Source organism: Anolis sagrei, chromosome Y (assembly GCF_037176765.1).
Source record: "Anolis sagrei isolate rAnoSag1 chromosome Y, rAnoSag1.mat, whole genome shotgun sequence".
Classification (NCBI taxonomy): domain Eukaryota; kingdom Metazoa; phylum Chordata; class Lepidosauria; order Squamata; family Dactyloidae; genus Anolis; species Anolis sagrei.
The window spans coordinates 122,361-138,947 of record NC_090035.1 but is presented as its reverse complement, the minus strand read 5'-3'; the positions used below and the strand labels follow the sequence as shown (position 1 = coordinate 138,947).

At 44.4% G+C, this 16,587-nt stretch overlaps 1 protein-coding gene across 1 annotated transcript in view; it reads left to right on the top strand.

The window, feature by feature from the left end:
* LOC132781578 (BAR/IMD domain-containing adapter protein 2-like 1) overlaps nt 1-13,324 on the top strand; it is a 79,447-nt gene extending 66,123 nt beyond the window's left edge. The window contains 7 exon segments of the mRNA XM_067461969.1: nt 817-871; nt 874-972; nt 2,583-2,790; nt 4,014-4,088; nt 5,033-5,231; nt 10,786-10,826; nt 13,167-13,324. Of these exon segments, the coding sequence (XP_067318070.1) occupies nt 817-871; nt 874-972; nt 2,583-2,790; nt 4,014-4,088; nt 5,033-5,231; nt 10,786-10,826; nt 13,167-13,242 (753 nt within the window). The 3' untranslated portion in view covers nt 13,243-13,324.
* The last annotated feature ends 3,263 nt before the right edge of the window (nt 13,325-16,587 follow it).

The window sequence follows — 16,587 nt, the reverse complement described above, 5'->3', positions numbered from 1 at the left end:
TTCTTTTCCTCCTCCTCCACTTCCTCCTCGTCTTCCTCCACCTCCTCCTTTTCCTCCTCTTCCTCCTCCTCCATTTCCTCTTCCTTTTCCTCCTCCTCTTCCTCCTTCTCCTTTTCCTCCTCCTTTTCCTCCTCCTCCTCTTCTTCCTCCTCCTCTTCCTCCCCTTCTTCCTCCTCCTCCTCCATTTCCTCCTCCTCCTCTTCCTCCTCTTCCTCCTCCTCCTCCTCCTGCTGCTCTCTCCTCTTCCACCTCCTTTTCCTCCTTCTTCTCTTCCTCTTCCTCCTCCTTTTCTTCCTCCTTTTCCTCCTCCTCTTCCTCCTTCTCCTTTTCCTCCTCCTTTTCCTCCTCCTCCTCTTCTTCCTCCTCCTCTTCCTCCCCTTCTTCCTCCTCCTCCTCCATTTCCTCCTCCTCCTCTTCCTCCTCTTCCTCCTCCTCCTCCTCCTGCTGCTCCTCCTCTTCCACCTCCTTTTCCTCCTTCTTCTCTTCCTCTTCCTCCTCCTTTTCTTCCTCCTTTTCCTCCTCCTCCTCCTCTTCTTCCTCCTACTCTTCTCCTACTCCTCCTTTTCCTCTTCCTCCTCCTCCTCCTCCTCCATTTACTCTTCCACCTCCTCCTTTTCCTCCTCCTGGACCTTTCCTTGCTTTGGTCAAGTGGGCTCCAGAACATGCGTGTTTCATTCCATGGACTTTTGCCTTAACCCCGTTCTCTGGAGGAAGGACTTTTCCCCCGCCATGCTCACCTTTGAACCCCCAGAGCGTGCCCCTCTCGCCAAGAGACGCGGCGCTCCCCACTAACGTCCGTTCCCTTTGTGCCTTCAGATTGGGAACCACTACGACTCGGTGCAGAGGACGTCCCCCAAAGTGCCGCCTGCGCCGCCGGGAGGGCCTTCACCAGCCCCTTGGTCGACATGTTCAACCACCCGCCCGCCACCGCCCCCCACAAGGCCGGCGTCGACAGGATGGACCCGGCCACAGGTGGGTGGGAGCAGATCCCTGCGCCTGCGTTGCCTCGCGCAACACCCGGCCCCATGCGCAGCTCAGTCGGCCCATCCCGGGAACCAAAACAGAAAGGGCATTTGCGGAGAGTGTGATGCGCACCTGCAGAATTGTAATTTGCACCAAAGAGGTTACGAGTGAGAGTCACTGTTAGGAGTAAAGTTAGTGTTGCATCACCAAATCTTCCATCCACAGAAAGCAACGCCAGAGAATCAGGAAGGAAGGAAGGAAGGAAGGAAGGAAGGAAGGAAGGAAGGAAGGAAGGAAAGAAAGTGGGGGAAATAGGAAGGAGGGAAGATGGAAGGAAAAGCAGAAAAGGAGGAAGGGATGGAAGGAAGGAGAAGGTGGGCAGAGGAAAGAAAGGGGGAGAGGAAAGAAGGAAGGAAAAGATGGGAAGGAAAAAGGAGGGAAGAAGGAAGGAAGGAAAGAGGAAGGAAGAAAAGGATGAGAGAAGAAAAAGAAAAGGGGAAGAAGGAAGAAAGAGAAGAAGATGGATGGTGGAGAGAAAAGGGGTGAAAGGGGAAGGAAGGAAAGGAAGGCGAGAGGGAGGGAGGAAGGAAGAGATGGGAAGGAAAGAAAAAAAGAAAAGAATGAGAGGAAAAGAAAAAAAGGAGGAAGGAAAGAAGGCAGTAAGGGAAGAAAGAAAAGGAAGAGAGAAGGAGGGATGGGAAGGACAGGAAAGAGAGAGGGAGGGAAGAGAGAGATGGAAGGTGAGCAAGGGGCTGCTTCTTCTTCTTCTGCCATGGGTAAACAGATAGAGAAGTTCTCAGTTTTGGTTTTCTTATTGGCCAATCAAAATGCAGAAAACACGTGAAAGTTTTTGAAGCTTCACTGCTTCATTCATATATATATATATATATATATATATATACACAAACATACATACACATATACATACATACACACATACATACACATATATATACACATATGCACATACAGCATATATCTTTATTATTAGTGATTACTTTTCCATCCTGTGATTCACACTGACTTCTGGTGAAAATCCAGCCAGACCACACTTCTAAGTCGCCTTGTTGGTCTTCCTGACCGAGTATCGGCGCTTCTTGTGTTCCTGCCTTGACCTTTGAGACATCCTTTCACTAATTAGACATTTCACGAGTTTCTCAGAATAGAAAGAACCATGGCTTCCAAAGTCAGGACCGCACCAGCAAACGGGAAAGGACACTTGCGCACAGGACCCCTTTCCCCCCAAATGTTTTTCTTTTTCTCTTTCTGCCCCTCCGGCCTTATTGTGGGATTATTCCTTGCCGCCCTACGTGAGAGCCATGTGTGACTTAGGACCTTTTACTCTCGCACTTCAGACACCTGGCTTTTTACTAGAGCATTCGATCTCTGTTGATTTTTAAATTTTGTATGAATGTATTTTATCTTTTACAATTTAGCTGTAAATCGCCTAGAGCATTCTCAGATGGAGGGCGATTAATAAGTAATTAAATGATGATGATGACAACGATGATGAAATGTTGTCACCTAGCGTTAGGATGTCGTTCCCTTTTGGCTTGTGACCCTGTCCGGCCATGTTTTGACCTTGTTGGTGGTGGTTGTTTCCCTCCTTGGGTGACCAGACCGCGGAGAGGACTCCAGCCTGTCGCGCTCGGCCTCGGTGGCCACGGGGCTGAACATGATGAGGCGGCCACGCGTGAGGACCATCTTCCCGCACACGGCCGGCAGCAACAAGACGCTGCTCAGCTTCGCCCAGGGAGACACCATCACGCTCCTGGTCGCCGAGGAACGCGACGGGTGGCTCTACGGGGAGCACGACGGCACCAAAGTGTGCGTTCCCTGGGGCGGCGGGTGGGCGGGCGGGTGGGTGGGTGGGCGGCGAAATCCAACTCCCAGGAGGGAGGGTGGCTTGCACAGCCGGGCCTTGACTTACAAGCGCCTCGACTTAAGAGTGTTTTGAGTTACGCACTGTCACTTGGCCCTGGTTTTGCCTTCCGATATGACCATCGTTAATCTGCAGAGATAATCATAAAAATATCTGCAGAAATGTTCATAAAATATTCTTAGAGATAATCATAAAATATTTTTACAATATCTGCAAAAATAAGACAAAATATTCTTAGAAATAATCATAAAAATAACTGCAGAAAAGATCACTAAAATATTCTTAGAAATAATCATAAAAATATTCTTAGAAATTATAAAAATATGTGCAGAAATATTCATAGAAATATCTGCAGAAATACTCATGAAAATATTCTTAGAAATAATAATAAAAAATCTGTAGAATTTTTTCATGAAAATATATGTACAAAACCTGCAGAAATAATCATAAAAAATGATTATAAAAATAAAATATAAAAAATGTTGGAGATAATCGTAAAATAATAATAATAATAATAATCATAAATTTTCATAAAATATTCTTAGAGATAATCATAAAAAATCTGCAAAATTAATCATTAAAATATTCTTAGAGATAATCATAAAAATATTTTTACAATATCTGCAAAAATAAGAAAAAATATTCTTACAGATAAACATAAAAATATGTACAGAAATATTTATTACAATACCCACAGAAATATCCATAGAAATATCTGTAGAAATACTCAATGAAAATATTCTTAGAAATAATAATAAAAATCTGCAGAAATATTCATGAAACTATATGTACAAAACCTGCAGAAATAATCATAAAAAATATTATAAAAATAAAATATAAAAAATATTCAGGGGTGGTTTTGAGTTAAGAGATCAGTTTTGAGTTAAGAGCTCAGTTGGGGAACGCATTAAACTCTTAAGTCAAGGCGCGAGCGTACTTCCATGCGCCTTCCCTCGATCCCAAGTGACTTGGCCTTTTGTATAGTTGTGCGCTTCCACCTCCGCACGGCTTTTCCACGGCCACTGCTTTCCGTCCGGAATTGCTCTGCTTTTGATCCGAAGGAAGGACGCGGCTGCGTTCCCGCTCTCGCTGAGCTTCTCCGTAATAGTCCTATATGAATAAAATGCTGGTTTGTTGCAACTGGCGGTCCTTTCTTGTTCCGTTCTAGGAAAGGCTGGTTCCCCTCGTCGTACACGAAGCCGCTGGAAGATCCCGTGGAGGCCGTTCCCGTGCCCGCACCAAGGTAACCTGGTCTTGACCGGGATTTCTGTCTCATGTTTTAAGAGGAAGGGCACTCCGGTTTTCAGCATTCAGCACGGCCTTGGCCTCTCCGCCTCATTCGTTCTGAACCCATATTCATAATATACGAGGTAATATGAATAATATGATATAATAAATATATAAATAATATAATAATGCAATATAATAAAAGAATAACACAATACTAATAATTCATGATATAATTAATATAATAATATATTATAGCAAAATAATATAAGACTACTAGTAATATAATATAATATAATAGAAGGCTAATACTTGCAGTGAATGGGAAGTGTCCTCTACTATAATATAATAATAATAAAATAACAATACAATAATATTAATAATGCAATTTAACAATAATATAAGGATGTGAATCATAATATAATTAAATAACCATATTCATAATATATTATTCATATTATATAATAAATATATAAATAATATAATAACATAATATAATAAAATAATAACACAATAGTATTAATTCATAATATAAATAATATAATAATATATTATAGTAAAATAATATAATAGAAGGATAATTCTTGCGGTGACTGGGAAGTGTCCTATACTATAATATAATAATAAAATAACAATACAATAATATTAATAATGTAACAATAATATAAGGATGTGAATCATATATAATATAATTAATATAATAATATATTATAATAAAATAGTATAATACTACTAGTAATATAATATAATATATATTATATATAATATATATTATAACATATTATATATATATATATAATATGTAATATAAATATATAATATAATATAATATATAGTAATGTAATATAATATAATATAGTAATATAATGGAAGGCTAGTACTTGTGGTGACTGGGGAGTGTCCTCTCTGGTGGCCGGAGTGGCTGACCCTTTCCCTCCTTCTCGTTCTCCCTCCGTCCAGCGCGTCGGTGCCCGTCCGCAGCGTCAGCTCCGTCAACCTGGCCGAGAGGAGCGCGGTCGTCCTTCCGCCGGCAGATTACTTGTCCACCAGCGGTCACTCCAAGGCCGCCTCGGAAGGAAGAGTGGACGCCACGGCGGCCAAGAACAAGGCCCTGATGAAAAGCCCGCTGGCCAAAGCGGAAGACGCGGCCGCCGTCCACGTGAGTCCCCAACGTCCCTTCCGGCCATCGCATTGCACCCGCCTGGCTTTTGTACATTTATTTGCACACTCGCCATTGGCACTGGGCATCCGCATTGGCATTTGGAATTAGCTTGGGGGAAAAATAGTCTTGGAAAAGGTTGCCTTAAATAAGGTGTGAATATTTGTATTGCATTAAATATTTAATACAAATATTAAATGTTTGCATTGTATTAAATTAAATTTAATTAAATCTTTAATACAAACATTTAATAGAAATTAAAGGTTTGTATTAAATGCAATGCAAATATTTAATACAGACTAAATATCTGGATTGAATTAAGTATTTGTGTGTTTCAAATTGTATTGCCGTGCTTTTTAAGGTAACCCGCACTGAGTCTCCTTGTTGGAGAAAAAGCAGGGTGCAAATAAACATAATAATAATAAAAAATTAATAATATATAATAACTAGCTGTCCCCTGCCACACATTGCTGTGGCCCAGTCTGTTGATCTGGAAAATGGCCTTGGGTGTCCTAAGTATTTTCTGCTGGTCATGCATAGGGGTTCTGTGTGGGAAGTTTGCCCCGATTCTGTCGTTCGTGGGGTTCAGAATGCTCTTTGATTGTAGGTGAACTATAAATCCCAGTGACTACAACTCCCAAATGTCAAGGTCTATTTCCCCCAAATACCATCTGTGTTCATATTTGGGCATCTTGAGTGCCAAGTTTGGTCCAGATCCATCATTGTTTGAGTCCACAGTGCTCTCTGGATGTAGGTGAACTACAACTCCCAAACTCAAGGTCAATGCCCACCAAACCCTTCCAGTATTTGCTGTTGGTCATGGGAGTCCTGTGTGCCAAGTTTGGTTCAATTCCATCATTGGTGGAGTTCAGAATGCTCTTTGATTGAACTATAAATCCCAGCAACTACAACTCCCAAATGACAAAATCATATATTTTTTTGAGTGATGGTCACTCCTTGTGTAGTGAGACGTTTTGTTGCCAAATTTGGTGTGATTTCGTTTATTGGTTCTTTTGTTTTTAAGCCAGTCATTACGACATGAGCATTTATATATATATAGATATAAATCCCGGCAACTACAACTCCCAAATGACAAAATCATAATTTTTTGAGTGATGGTCACTCCTTGTGTCGTGAGACGTTTTGTTGCCAAATTTGGTGTGATTTCGTTCATTGGTTCTTTTGTTTTTAAGGTTCTCATTATGCACAGAGCATTTTTATATAAATAGTAATAATAATAATAATAATAATAATAATAATAATGCATTCTAATACTAATAGTAGATACAAAGCCGCAACTCATTTTCAGAGAAGCTGCTTTAGAAGAAAAGCTCTAGATCAGGCGTGGGTGTTCTGTCGCCGCTGGACCTGAAATGAGGTGCCTTTAAGAGAGGATGTATGGCTTGGATCCAGCGGGAAGCCCGGGGGCCCGAAAAGAAGCCTTTAGGGGAATTTCCCTCATTAAACAGTCTTTAGGAGGCTTGAGCTTAAATATAACAGTCGTTTATTGATGAACAAACAGGAATTGTAAAGCTTTCTTAACAGTGTCTTGGCTCTTGCAATCTTGTTCACAGGGAACAGGCACTATCTTCAAAAACCTTGTTTGAAGGAAAATTCCCCATTCTAGCTCCTCCCAGGCTGCTCTGAACCTAAACCGTATTGATGTGGATTCACTACCGGGCTGAACTGCGTCTCAAAACCGAGTGGACCTGTAGTCACTTAGCTGGAGATCTTGACGTTTAAAGCTGTCATTCCAAAATTCCTCAGGGCTGTAAGGCTGCTTCCCTGGAACCTTTGGGAATCTTCAGAGGCTCTCAAGACTGTTCTCCCCAGGAAAGTCTTAGGGGACGAAGCCTTTTCACAGGAGGACGTCTGTATACATCCTCTGCATTGACTTCCTTTGCTGAGACTAACTGAAAGATGGCCCCTTCCCTCTAAAAAGCCCAGAGAGGGGCGGGACCAGGGATCCTAACTATAATAGACAGGTGGCTGGCCCTATGATTGCAAACTATAACAGGAAGCCACCCTGCTGCAAAATCCCGAGCCTGGGATTGCAAACCAACATTTAATTCAAAGCAAATAAAATTGGAGCACCTGGAACAGCTGTTCCAGAACAATGGGAAACCCAGGCCCGTGGGCCGGATGTGGCCCTTTGGGTTATTATTGCCTCTGGCCCAGGCCCGGGCCCCAGCGGTCCCAACCACATGTGGCTGCGCAGGGCTCTCCCGAGAACTCTGCACAGCAGCAGCGTGTCCAACCCTCCTCTTCACAGGAGAACATGGCTGGCCGCAAAGAGGAGCACCCTGTGGGCACACGTGGCTGTGCGGGGCTTTCCCACGAACCTTGCACAGCCACGTGTCAGACCTCCTCGTTGCGGGAGGACGTGGTGGGCCGCTGTGTTCTCCTGCGAAGAGGAGCACCCTGCCGGCACACGCGGCTGTGCGGGGCTCTCCCAACAGCCTCGCACGGCCACGCGTGCCACCCTCTCCCATGGCACAACGAAAGGTTCACTCCTCCTCCTCCTCCTCCTCCTCTCTATGAACTCGTCCTAATGCATTGTCTCTCTAATTAATGGTTAAGCAGATTGTGAACTGCGCCACTGCGCATCCAAACCCAACGTGGCTTGCTCTGCTTGGAAGGCCTTTTGGAAAACATCAACACGCATTCCAGGCCGTGACACGCTCCCCGCACCCTCGGCCGGCGTGCAATGCGATCCTCCCATTCTTTCCTCAAACATCTGCCACGTTATAAATATAAGCGCTCCCGACTTAGAAAATCCCAAATAGCGTGTCTGCGTTCCAGCCACGAGCACAGCGACCGGCCCCCCAAATTAGTCCAGAGCAGCGCCCGGATAGAAATACGAATCCCACCCACGCATGCCCACCTGCCCGCCCGCCCGCCACCATCATAATAGCAGTCGTAGTAATAATAGTATTAATTATATTATTAGGACACGTCCTTTTGCTTTTCCAATACCCTTTGCAGACATCTGTGCAAAGCAAACGCTTATTTCACTCTAGTCGTTGGCCAAGGGAAGCCCCGTGAGTCCAGTGGGCAGGAATCCACGACACTGGTTTGGGAGATTGTGAGGAAACAAGCAGGGAAACAAGACTGTGTTTGTGTCGTCAGAGTTTTTCAAGTCCAGAATCACTGGGTTGCTGTGAGTTTTCCGTATGGCTGCCTGGCCATGTCCCGGAAGCATTCTCTCCTGACGTTTCTCCCACATCTACAGTAGGCATCTTCAGAAGCTGTGAGCTTTGTTGGAAATGGGGCAAGTGGGGCTGCCTAGATTCAGGAATCAAGGAACACAAAAGGCACGGCAGATTTCTTTCTATCTTTTTTTTTTTAATAAGCCACAAGTTTTATTGCAACGTGGCCAATGTGTTTGAGCTCAAAAACAGCGTTCCATTTTTTTTTTACAGAAACTGCCATTATGGCTGATGTTTTACAAACATCTTTAGCGTTGCAAGACTCGCGTGGTAAACAGATAAGTTGACACAGCAGCGGGGTGGTGTGCTCCCTGTATGACGCTCCGGTGAGCAGCCTGGCTGCCGCTCACTGGACCAGTTGAAGTTTCCGAACAGTCTTCAAGGGCAACCCCACGTAGAGTGCATTGCAGTAGTCTATTCGGGATGTAACAAGAGCGTGGACCACTTTGGCCAGATCAGGCTTCCCAATGGAATGCCTTCCATCATATTTTTAGCCAAAACTGATGGTGTGGGCATTTCTTGAAAACGTGTACAATGAATGTGATAGTTGACGTGGGTAGTCTAGCCAAGCAACGAGACGTTTAAGCTAATTGGTTGCCTTTTAAATCTTGTCCAATGGTAAGACACCGCACGTGATTATTGGAGAAGGCAGGAAGGCCGGACCGCTCGGACAGTCCCCGTGCCAGGCGACACCGGGAAGGCATTGAAATGCACAAGCAGCACGTGAGGAATATCAATAGAAAGGAGGAAACCATGAAAATGGACAAAATCCAAACAAACTCCAAAATCAGGACAGGAAATAAAGAGCAACACTCAGAAACAGGGGAATTTCAGACAGGAAACAGTCAGGGCCAGCTAACACCTCCCAAAAGAGGATTCCCCCAGGCAGGAAGCAGCCAGGCTTTGAAGCTGCAAGGCCGTTCGATGCTAATCAAGGTGGCCAGTTGCAGCATTCGCACTTGCCTCCAGCAGACGAGAGTTCTTTCTCCCTCCCACCCCGGACATCACTTGCCTAGTTTCCAACAGACCTCACAACTCCTGAGGATGCCTGCCGTAGGTGTGGGCAAAACGTCAGGAGAGAATGCTTCTGGAACAGGGCCAGGCAGCCCCGAAAACTCTCAGCAGCCCAAAATTGTTTTCATGCTTTGTTCATGGAATGGATTGGGTCTCGTTTTCTGCACCACGGCGCCACCTGGTGTTCCCAACAGAGTCTGCACCTTATTAGGAGGAAGAACGGGCAGAAAAGCTGCTTAGAAATTCCCCAAAAATCAGGAGATGTGTGAATCATTCCGAAACTTGGGGAGAATAATGCCCTCTCATCTTGTGTTATTGTGTATTAAATCCAAGGAGATCACACTTCTCGTTTATTTTTAAAAAATGTTGTTTATAAAAACATTTAAAAATTCCCCAAAAATCAGTAAATGTGTGAATCGTTCTGAAACTTGGGGAGAATGATGCTCTCTCATCTTGTGTTATTGGGGATTAAATCCAAGAAGATCACACTTGTCATTTATTTATAAAAAATGTTGTTTATAAAAACATTTTAAAAATCCTAAAAAATCAGTGGATGAGCGAAACTTTCTGAAACTTTCTGGGCTCACAGGGGTCGAAGTCTTCTCTCGTTGTAGCAAGTTTCATGCCAATAGCTCTGACAATGAAATCAGCCCTGGAATATCCCCATGGGCACAAAAAAGTAACCAAAAAGTAGTTGACTCCTAATAGTTATGATGCGACCTCATCATATTTATTGACTCAAACCAGGGAAGCGCCTGCCCTGTTATCTTGTGTTATTGTGTATCAAATAGAAGGAAATCGCACTTGTTGTTTATTTTTAAAAATTGTTGTTTATCAAAACATTTAAAAATTCCCCAAAAATCAGTAAATGTGTGAATCGTTCCGAAACTTGAGGAGAATGATGCCCTGTTATCTTGTGTTATTGTGTATTAAATCCAAGAAGATCACGCTTGTCATTTATTTATAAAAAAATGTTGTTTATAAAAACATTTAAAAATTCCCCAAAAATCATTGGATACGCAAAACTTTCTGAAACTTTCTGGGCTCACAGCGGTCAATGTGTTCTCTCATTGTAGCAAGTTTCATGCCAATAGCTTTGACAACGAGGGAGAAATCAGCCCCAGAAGATCCCCCATGGGCACGAAAAAGTAACCAAAAAGTAGTTGACTCCTAATAGTTATGGTACGACCCCATCGTACTTATTGGCGCAAGCTGGGGAAGCGCCTGCTCTCTTCATGCGCAGAATCACAGATCTAACCCCGCAAATGTCCTACCAACACCCGTATTGTTTTCTGTGTCGAGTAATGATGGTTCCCTTTCCTTCTTCCCAGAAACCGGACATGAATGGCATCGGGAAGCCTCCGTTCCTCAGGTGAGAGAATAATAATAATAATAATAATAATAATAATAACAACTTTATTTTTATACCCCTCCCTGCATTCACACCCAGGCAGCCTGAATGGCCAATTGCAAACTTGTGGTGTGTGTGTGTGTGTGTATATATATATATATATACACACACACATATACATATATATATATATATTGTGCCGTCACACCCAAACGCCTTATGATGTGCTACTCTCTTTGCCGGTTCATAGAAGGAGATGCGATTGCGGAGATAGGCAGGGAGGGATGGGGCCTGTCTTATTTCCCTTGGAAGGGCGTTCCAAAGATGGGGGGCCACCACCGAGAAGGCCCTCTCTCTCGTCCCCACCATCCGCGCTTGAGACAGTAGTGGGACCGAGAGGAGGGCCTCCCCGGAAGATCTTAGAGCTCACACCGGTTCATAGAAGGAGATGCGATCGCGGAGATAGGCGGGGAGGGATGGGGCCTGTCTTATTTCCCTTGGAAGGGCGTTCCAGAGACGGGGGGCCACCACCGAGAAGGCCCTCTCTCTCATCCCCACCAATCTCGCTTGAGACAGTAGTGGGACCGAGAGGGGGGCCTCCCCGGAAGATCTTAGAGCTCGTGCCAGTTCATAGAAGGAGATGCGATCACGGAGATAGGCGGGGAGGGATGGGGCCTGTCTTATTTCCCTTGGAAGGGCATTCCAGAGGCGGGGGCCACCACTGAGAAGGCCCTCTCGCTCGTCCCCACCAACTGCGCTTGAGACGGAGGTGGGACCGAGAGGGGGGCCTCCCCGGAAGATCTTAGAGCTCGTGCCAGTTCATAGAAGGAGATGCGATTGCGGAGATAGGCAGAGAGGGATGGGGCCTGTCTTATTTCCCTTGGAAGGGCGTTCCAGAGACAGAGGGGCCACCACTGAGGAGGCCCTCTCTCTCGTCCCCACCAACCGCGCTTGAGATGGTAGTGGGACCAAGAGGGGGGCCTCCCCAGAAGATCTTAGAGCTCACACCGGTTCATAGAAGGAGATGCGATCGCGGAGATAGGCGGGGAGGGATGGGACCTGTCTTATTTCCCTTGGAAGGGCGTTCCAGAGACAGAGGGGCCACCACCAAGAAGGTCCTCTTTCTCGTACCCACCAACCGCGCATGAGACGGTAGTGGGACCGAGAGGGGGGCCTCCCCGGAAGATCTTAGAGCTTGTGCCGGTTCATAGAAGGAGATGCGATCGCGGAGATAGGCGGGGAGGGATGGGGCCAGTCTTATTTCCCTTAGAAGGGCATTCCAGAGATGGGTGGCCACCACCGAGAAGGCCCTCTCTCTCGTCCCTACCAACCGTGCTTGAGATGGAGGTGGGACCGAGAGGGGGGCCTCCCCAGAAGATCTTAGATTTCGTGCCAGTTCATAGAAGATGCGATCGCGGAGATAGGCGGGGCCCAAACCGTTGAGGGCTTTATAGGTCATGACCTGCACCTTGAATTTGGCTCGGTAACTTATCGGCATCAAATGAAGCTGTTTTAATAGGGGTGTTGTATGCTCCCTATCGTTTCTTCTGATGAGGAGATATTGGAAAAACAGATATTGATTGATTGATTTATGCATAAAAATCATATGTACTTTAAATATATAGAATATTCAGGCTCTCTCTCTGTGTGTGTGTAAGAAACCCAAGCTGACAAGCAGGCTCCATCCCAGGCACAGCCGAGAGGAAGGGGGGCATGTTATCTCGACCTTCCAAGAGAGAGACAAGAAGCCACAGAGGCTGGTACGGAAGGCCTAGTGTCTTCTAAGTGAGTAAGAAGCCTCTTGGCATCTCAGGGAGGGCGTCTTGATGGAGTAGTGTACAGTGCTTGCTCTGCAACAAGACACAGGCATGCTTTTCCGTATGTTGGAGGGGGAACCTGATATTCTTATGATGCTCAGATGACGTAGGGATGACGATGATTGTGTGTTGTAGCAAGTTCTTTGTTTGCTTGAAGCTGGAAAACTATAAAAGCCACAGTCCGCACCTATTTCATTTGCTCTGGTGTTTTTTGGGAGTCGACTCCTCACCAGGCCCCAGCTGGTAAATAAAATCCGTGCTTCCAAATCTCCAGGACCTCTCTTTGTGTCTCCTTTCCTCAAAACCTATTCCCTGCCATTCCACCTCCAGTAAGGAGCCTGGCTGCTGCCCACTATTATATTATATTATATCATATCATATATTTTACGAAGCTCTCCTTGTGGGAGTTGGAGCCCAAAGCAGCAAGAAGGAGGGACGGAGGGCAGGAGGGGTGTCGGGGTCGGGCCAGGACGGCTGCCTCGGGTGCCGGTCAGTGTGTTCTTTTGTCCTGGACGGTCATTCCAATGCATTTCTTTTCCCGCAGTGGCGAAAACCCCTTTGCGACGGTGAAGCTCCGCCCGACCGTCACCAACGACCGGTCGGCCCCGATCCTCCGATGAGCGAGACGCCCCTCCTTGTAAATCACGAGACGTCGTGGGCAACATGGATCCGTGTTCTTGCCGGCCTTTGGGAAAGTGTATTTAAGTGCAACGAGTGTGTACAGTAGAAAGCAAAGGGTTTCCTCGCCCTCAAGCATGGCTGCTTCCTCCGTTTGCTAATTATTATTATTATTATTGATGATGATGATGCTGAAACCCCTTGATTGGGTCTATGGGTACGTTCCAATTATTTAATAAAGAGGCATGTAGAGATTTTTAGAGCGGTGCCATGGAAGAAGAATTGCCTTAATAGATGTGTGTATATTATACATAGGACACAACGGGGGGCAAAGAACCCGTTTCGTGACGGCGATGAATGTCTGCGGCTACGGCCGGAGTAAATATTTATAATCGGAGGGTGTCATTATATTCTGTAACATAATAATATTGGTTTTTTTGTTGACACGGTCTGCAATACGTCCAAGCACAACAGAACTCGCGGCGTATTGTTTTGGGGACGATTCTATTGAATGCTAACCTGCCGAGATGAATTGTTGTGAACAGAAACAACCGCAATGTGTGGTTGAGAGGCACGCTTGTAATTACACTTATTGCAATTGTTTTTAAATGTGTGCATTCTGAGGTTTTATCCGGTGGGACGCCTTCTCCTCCTCGGCCAGGAAAGAGCGTCTCGTCGCCTTTTAGGAATGGATCTTGCGAGTGTTTTGTATTGAATGAGAATCTACTGCTGCTGCATCTGCGTCGTTTCTTCCGCTTTGCTTTTCCTGCGACTCCGGCAGAGAATCGGTACGCACTGTCGCCCGTTCCGAGGACGACACTCAGAGTTTTACTAAAATCAATAAAAATGGGATTAAATTGTTGTTTTGGTGCCAACTTTCAGGCGGATTGTACCTTCTGTTGGGGTTTTGGAATATATTTCTGCTCCTACGCATTTCCTTCACTGGAGGAACCTGCAGGTAAAGGTTCCTCCTAATTTGTGATAGCCCCATGGTCGTCATGATGGCCATGAAATCCTGAGCTGCACCAGTCAAGGAGGTCTCAGCATGAATGTTTAAGTCTCCCAGCACAACCAGGAGCTGGGAGACCAAGGCCGAATTGGAGACCACCCTTGCTAGCTCACACAGGGAGACTGCTGGGTCGCGGGGTGGGCGGTACACCAGCAGAAACCCCACGCTATCACGGTTCCCCACCCTCAGGTGGACACACTCAAACCCAGATGCTTGCGGAACAGAGCATCTGGCCACGGTGATGGATTGCCGATAGACAACTGCGACCCCTCCTCCCCGCTCCCCCAGCCTGGCCTGCTGATACACTCCGAAGCCCAGCGGGCACAGCTGAGTGAGATTTACTCCCCACAGCCCGTCCAGCCAGGTCTCAGTAATGCAAGCCAGATCAGCCCCCTCATCCAGGATCAAGTCCTGAATGGCAGCGGTCTTACCATTGACAGATCTAGCATTAATCAGCAGGACCTTAAGACCGAGGGGACTGCCATGGGGCCTACCACTTCCTACCTTCTCCAGGGTCGCAAGAACTCTGTTGCGCTTCTCCCTGGGATGTTGGTGACCAGCACATCTCCTCCCCCACACGACCTGAATGGTGCCCCCCTCCTCCGCCCGCCCCCCTCCCTACATGGTCGGAATCTGTGGCTAGTCAATATTTTTATGAATATTTTTCAGAAGAAGTAAGGCTGGAGTATAGTCTCCCTTGGGTTTCAGGTAGGGATGCTTCCGATGACATACTGGACAGAGAGACATCAAGGGAGCTGAGTGGACTAAACAGGGGAAGTGTTCTTGGGCGGGAAAGTGTAGCCGATTGTGTAGGGACAACTGGGGCAGATGGGGTATCGAATTGAAACAGGCCAGGAGGGGAGGCCCTAACCAGGGAGCTATCTATGCAATTCTCACAGGGACCTGATGGAACAAGGCGAGAAGGTACCCCTGTGTCAATGAGGGGGCGGATATGAGGGTCCACAACTTCCCTTCTGATGGAAATGCCCCATTTCTTCAGGCAGGATCGCATTGCCAGTAGCTCGCCGAGCCTTTACTCTGGCCCGGCTCAGTTCTATTGTGTTTTGGTGTATTGTTTATTGTTTTGTTGTTTAATATTCCTTTAACTGTTTTTAATTTGCCTTAGGTTTTGTATTGTTGTATTGTGTATTGAGGCCTTGGCCTCTTGTAAGCCGCATTGAGTCCTTTGGGAGATACTAGCGGGGTACAAATAAAGTAATAATAATAATAATAATAATAATAATAATAATAATAAATAAAGGTAAAGGTTTTCCCCTGACATTAAGTCCGGTCGTGCCCGACTCTGGGACTCTGGCACTCACCTCCATTTGTAAGTTGAAGAGCCGGCGTTGTCCGTAGACGTCTCCGAAGTTCACGTGGCCACTGGCAGGACTGCATGGAGCAGTAACAAAGGAACCTGAGTTCGAGTTAATCTCTCTCGGTGTTGCTGAGAGTTTTCTGAATATTTCTGCTGATATTTTTATGAATATTTAAATGAATATTTTAGACTGCTTTTAAGATTATTTCAAGGTATATTTTCTAATTATTTCTGCAGATATTTTTATGATTATTTTGTGAATATATTATGATTATTTTTGTGAATTTTTTATATTTTTGTGAATATTTTTGATTATTTTATGAATACTTGTATGATTATTTTTGTGAATATTTCAACAAGTACTTTTATGCTTGTTTTTGTAAACATTTTCATAATTATTTTTGTGAATATATTATGATAATTTTTGTGATTTTTGTGAATATTTTATGTTTTCCTGAATATTTTTTATTATATTATGAATACTTTTATGATTATTTTTGTGAATATTTCTACAAGTACTTTCATGATTGTTTTGGTAAACATTTTATAATTATTCTTGTAAATATTTATTATTTCTGTTATTGTTTCTACATATATTTTTATGAATATTTTAATGAGTATTTTTAGTTTAAAGAATTTTTAATGTATATTTCATGAATATTTCTGATTTTTTATGAATATTTAAATGAATATTTTAGACTACTTTTAAGAATATTTCAAGGTATATTTTCTAATTATTTTTGCAGATGTTTTTATGATTATTTTTGTGAATATTTATATTTTTGTGAATATTTTTGATTATTTTATGAATACTTGTATGATTATTTTTGTGACTATTTCAACAAGTACTTTTATGCTTGTTTTTGTAAACATTTTCATGATTATTTTTGTGAATATTTATGATTATTTTTGTTATTATTTCTACATATATTTTATGAATATTTTAACGAGTATTCTTAGTTTACTTTAAATAATATTTTTATGACTATTTCTGGGGATGGTTTGCTCTGAGTTTTCTGG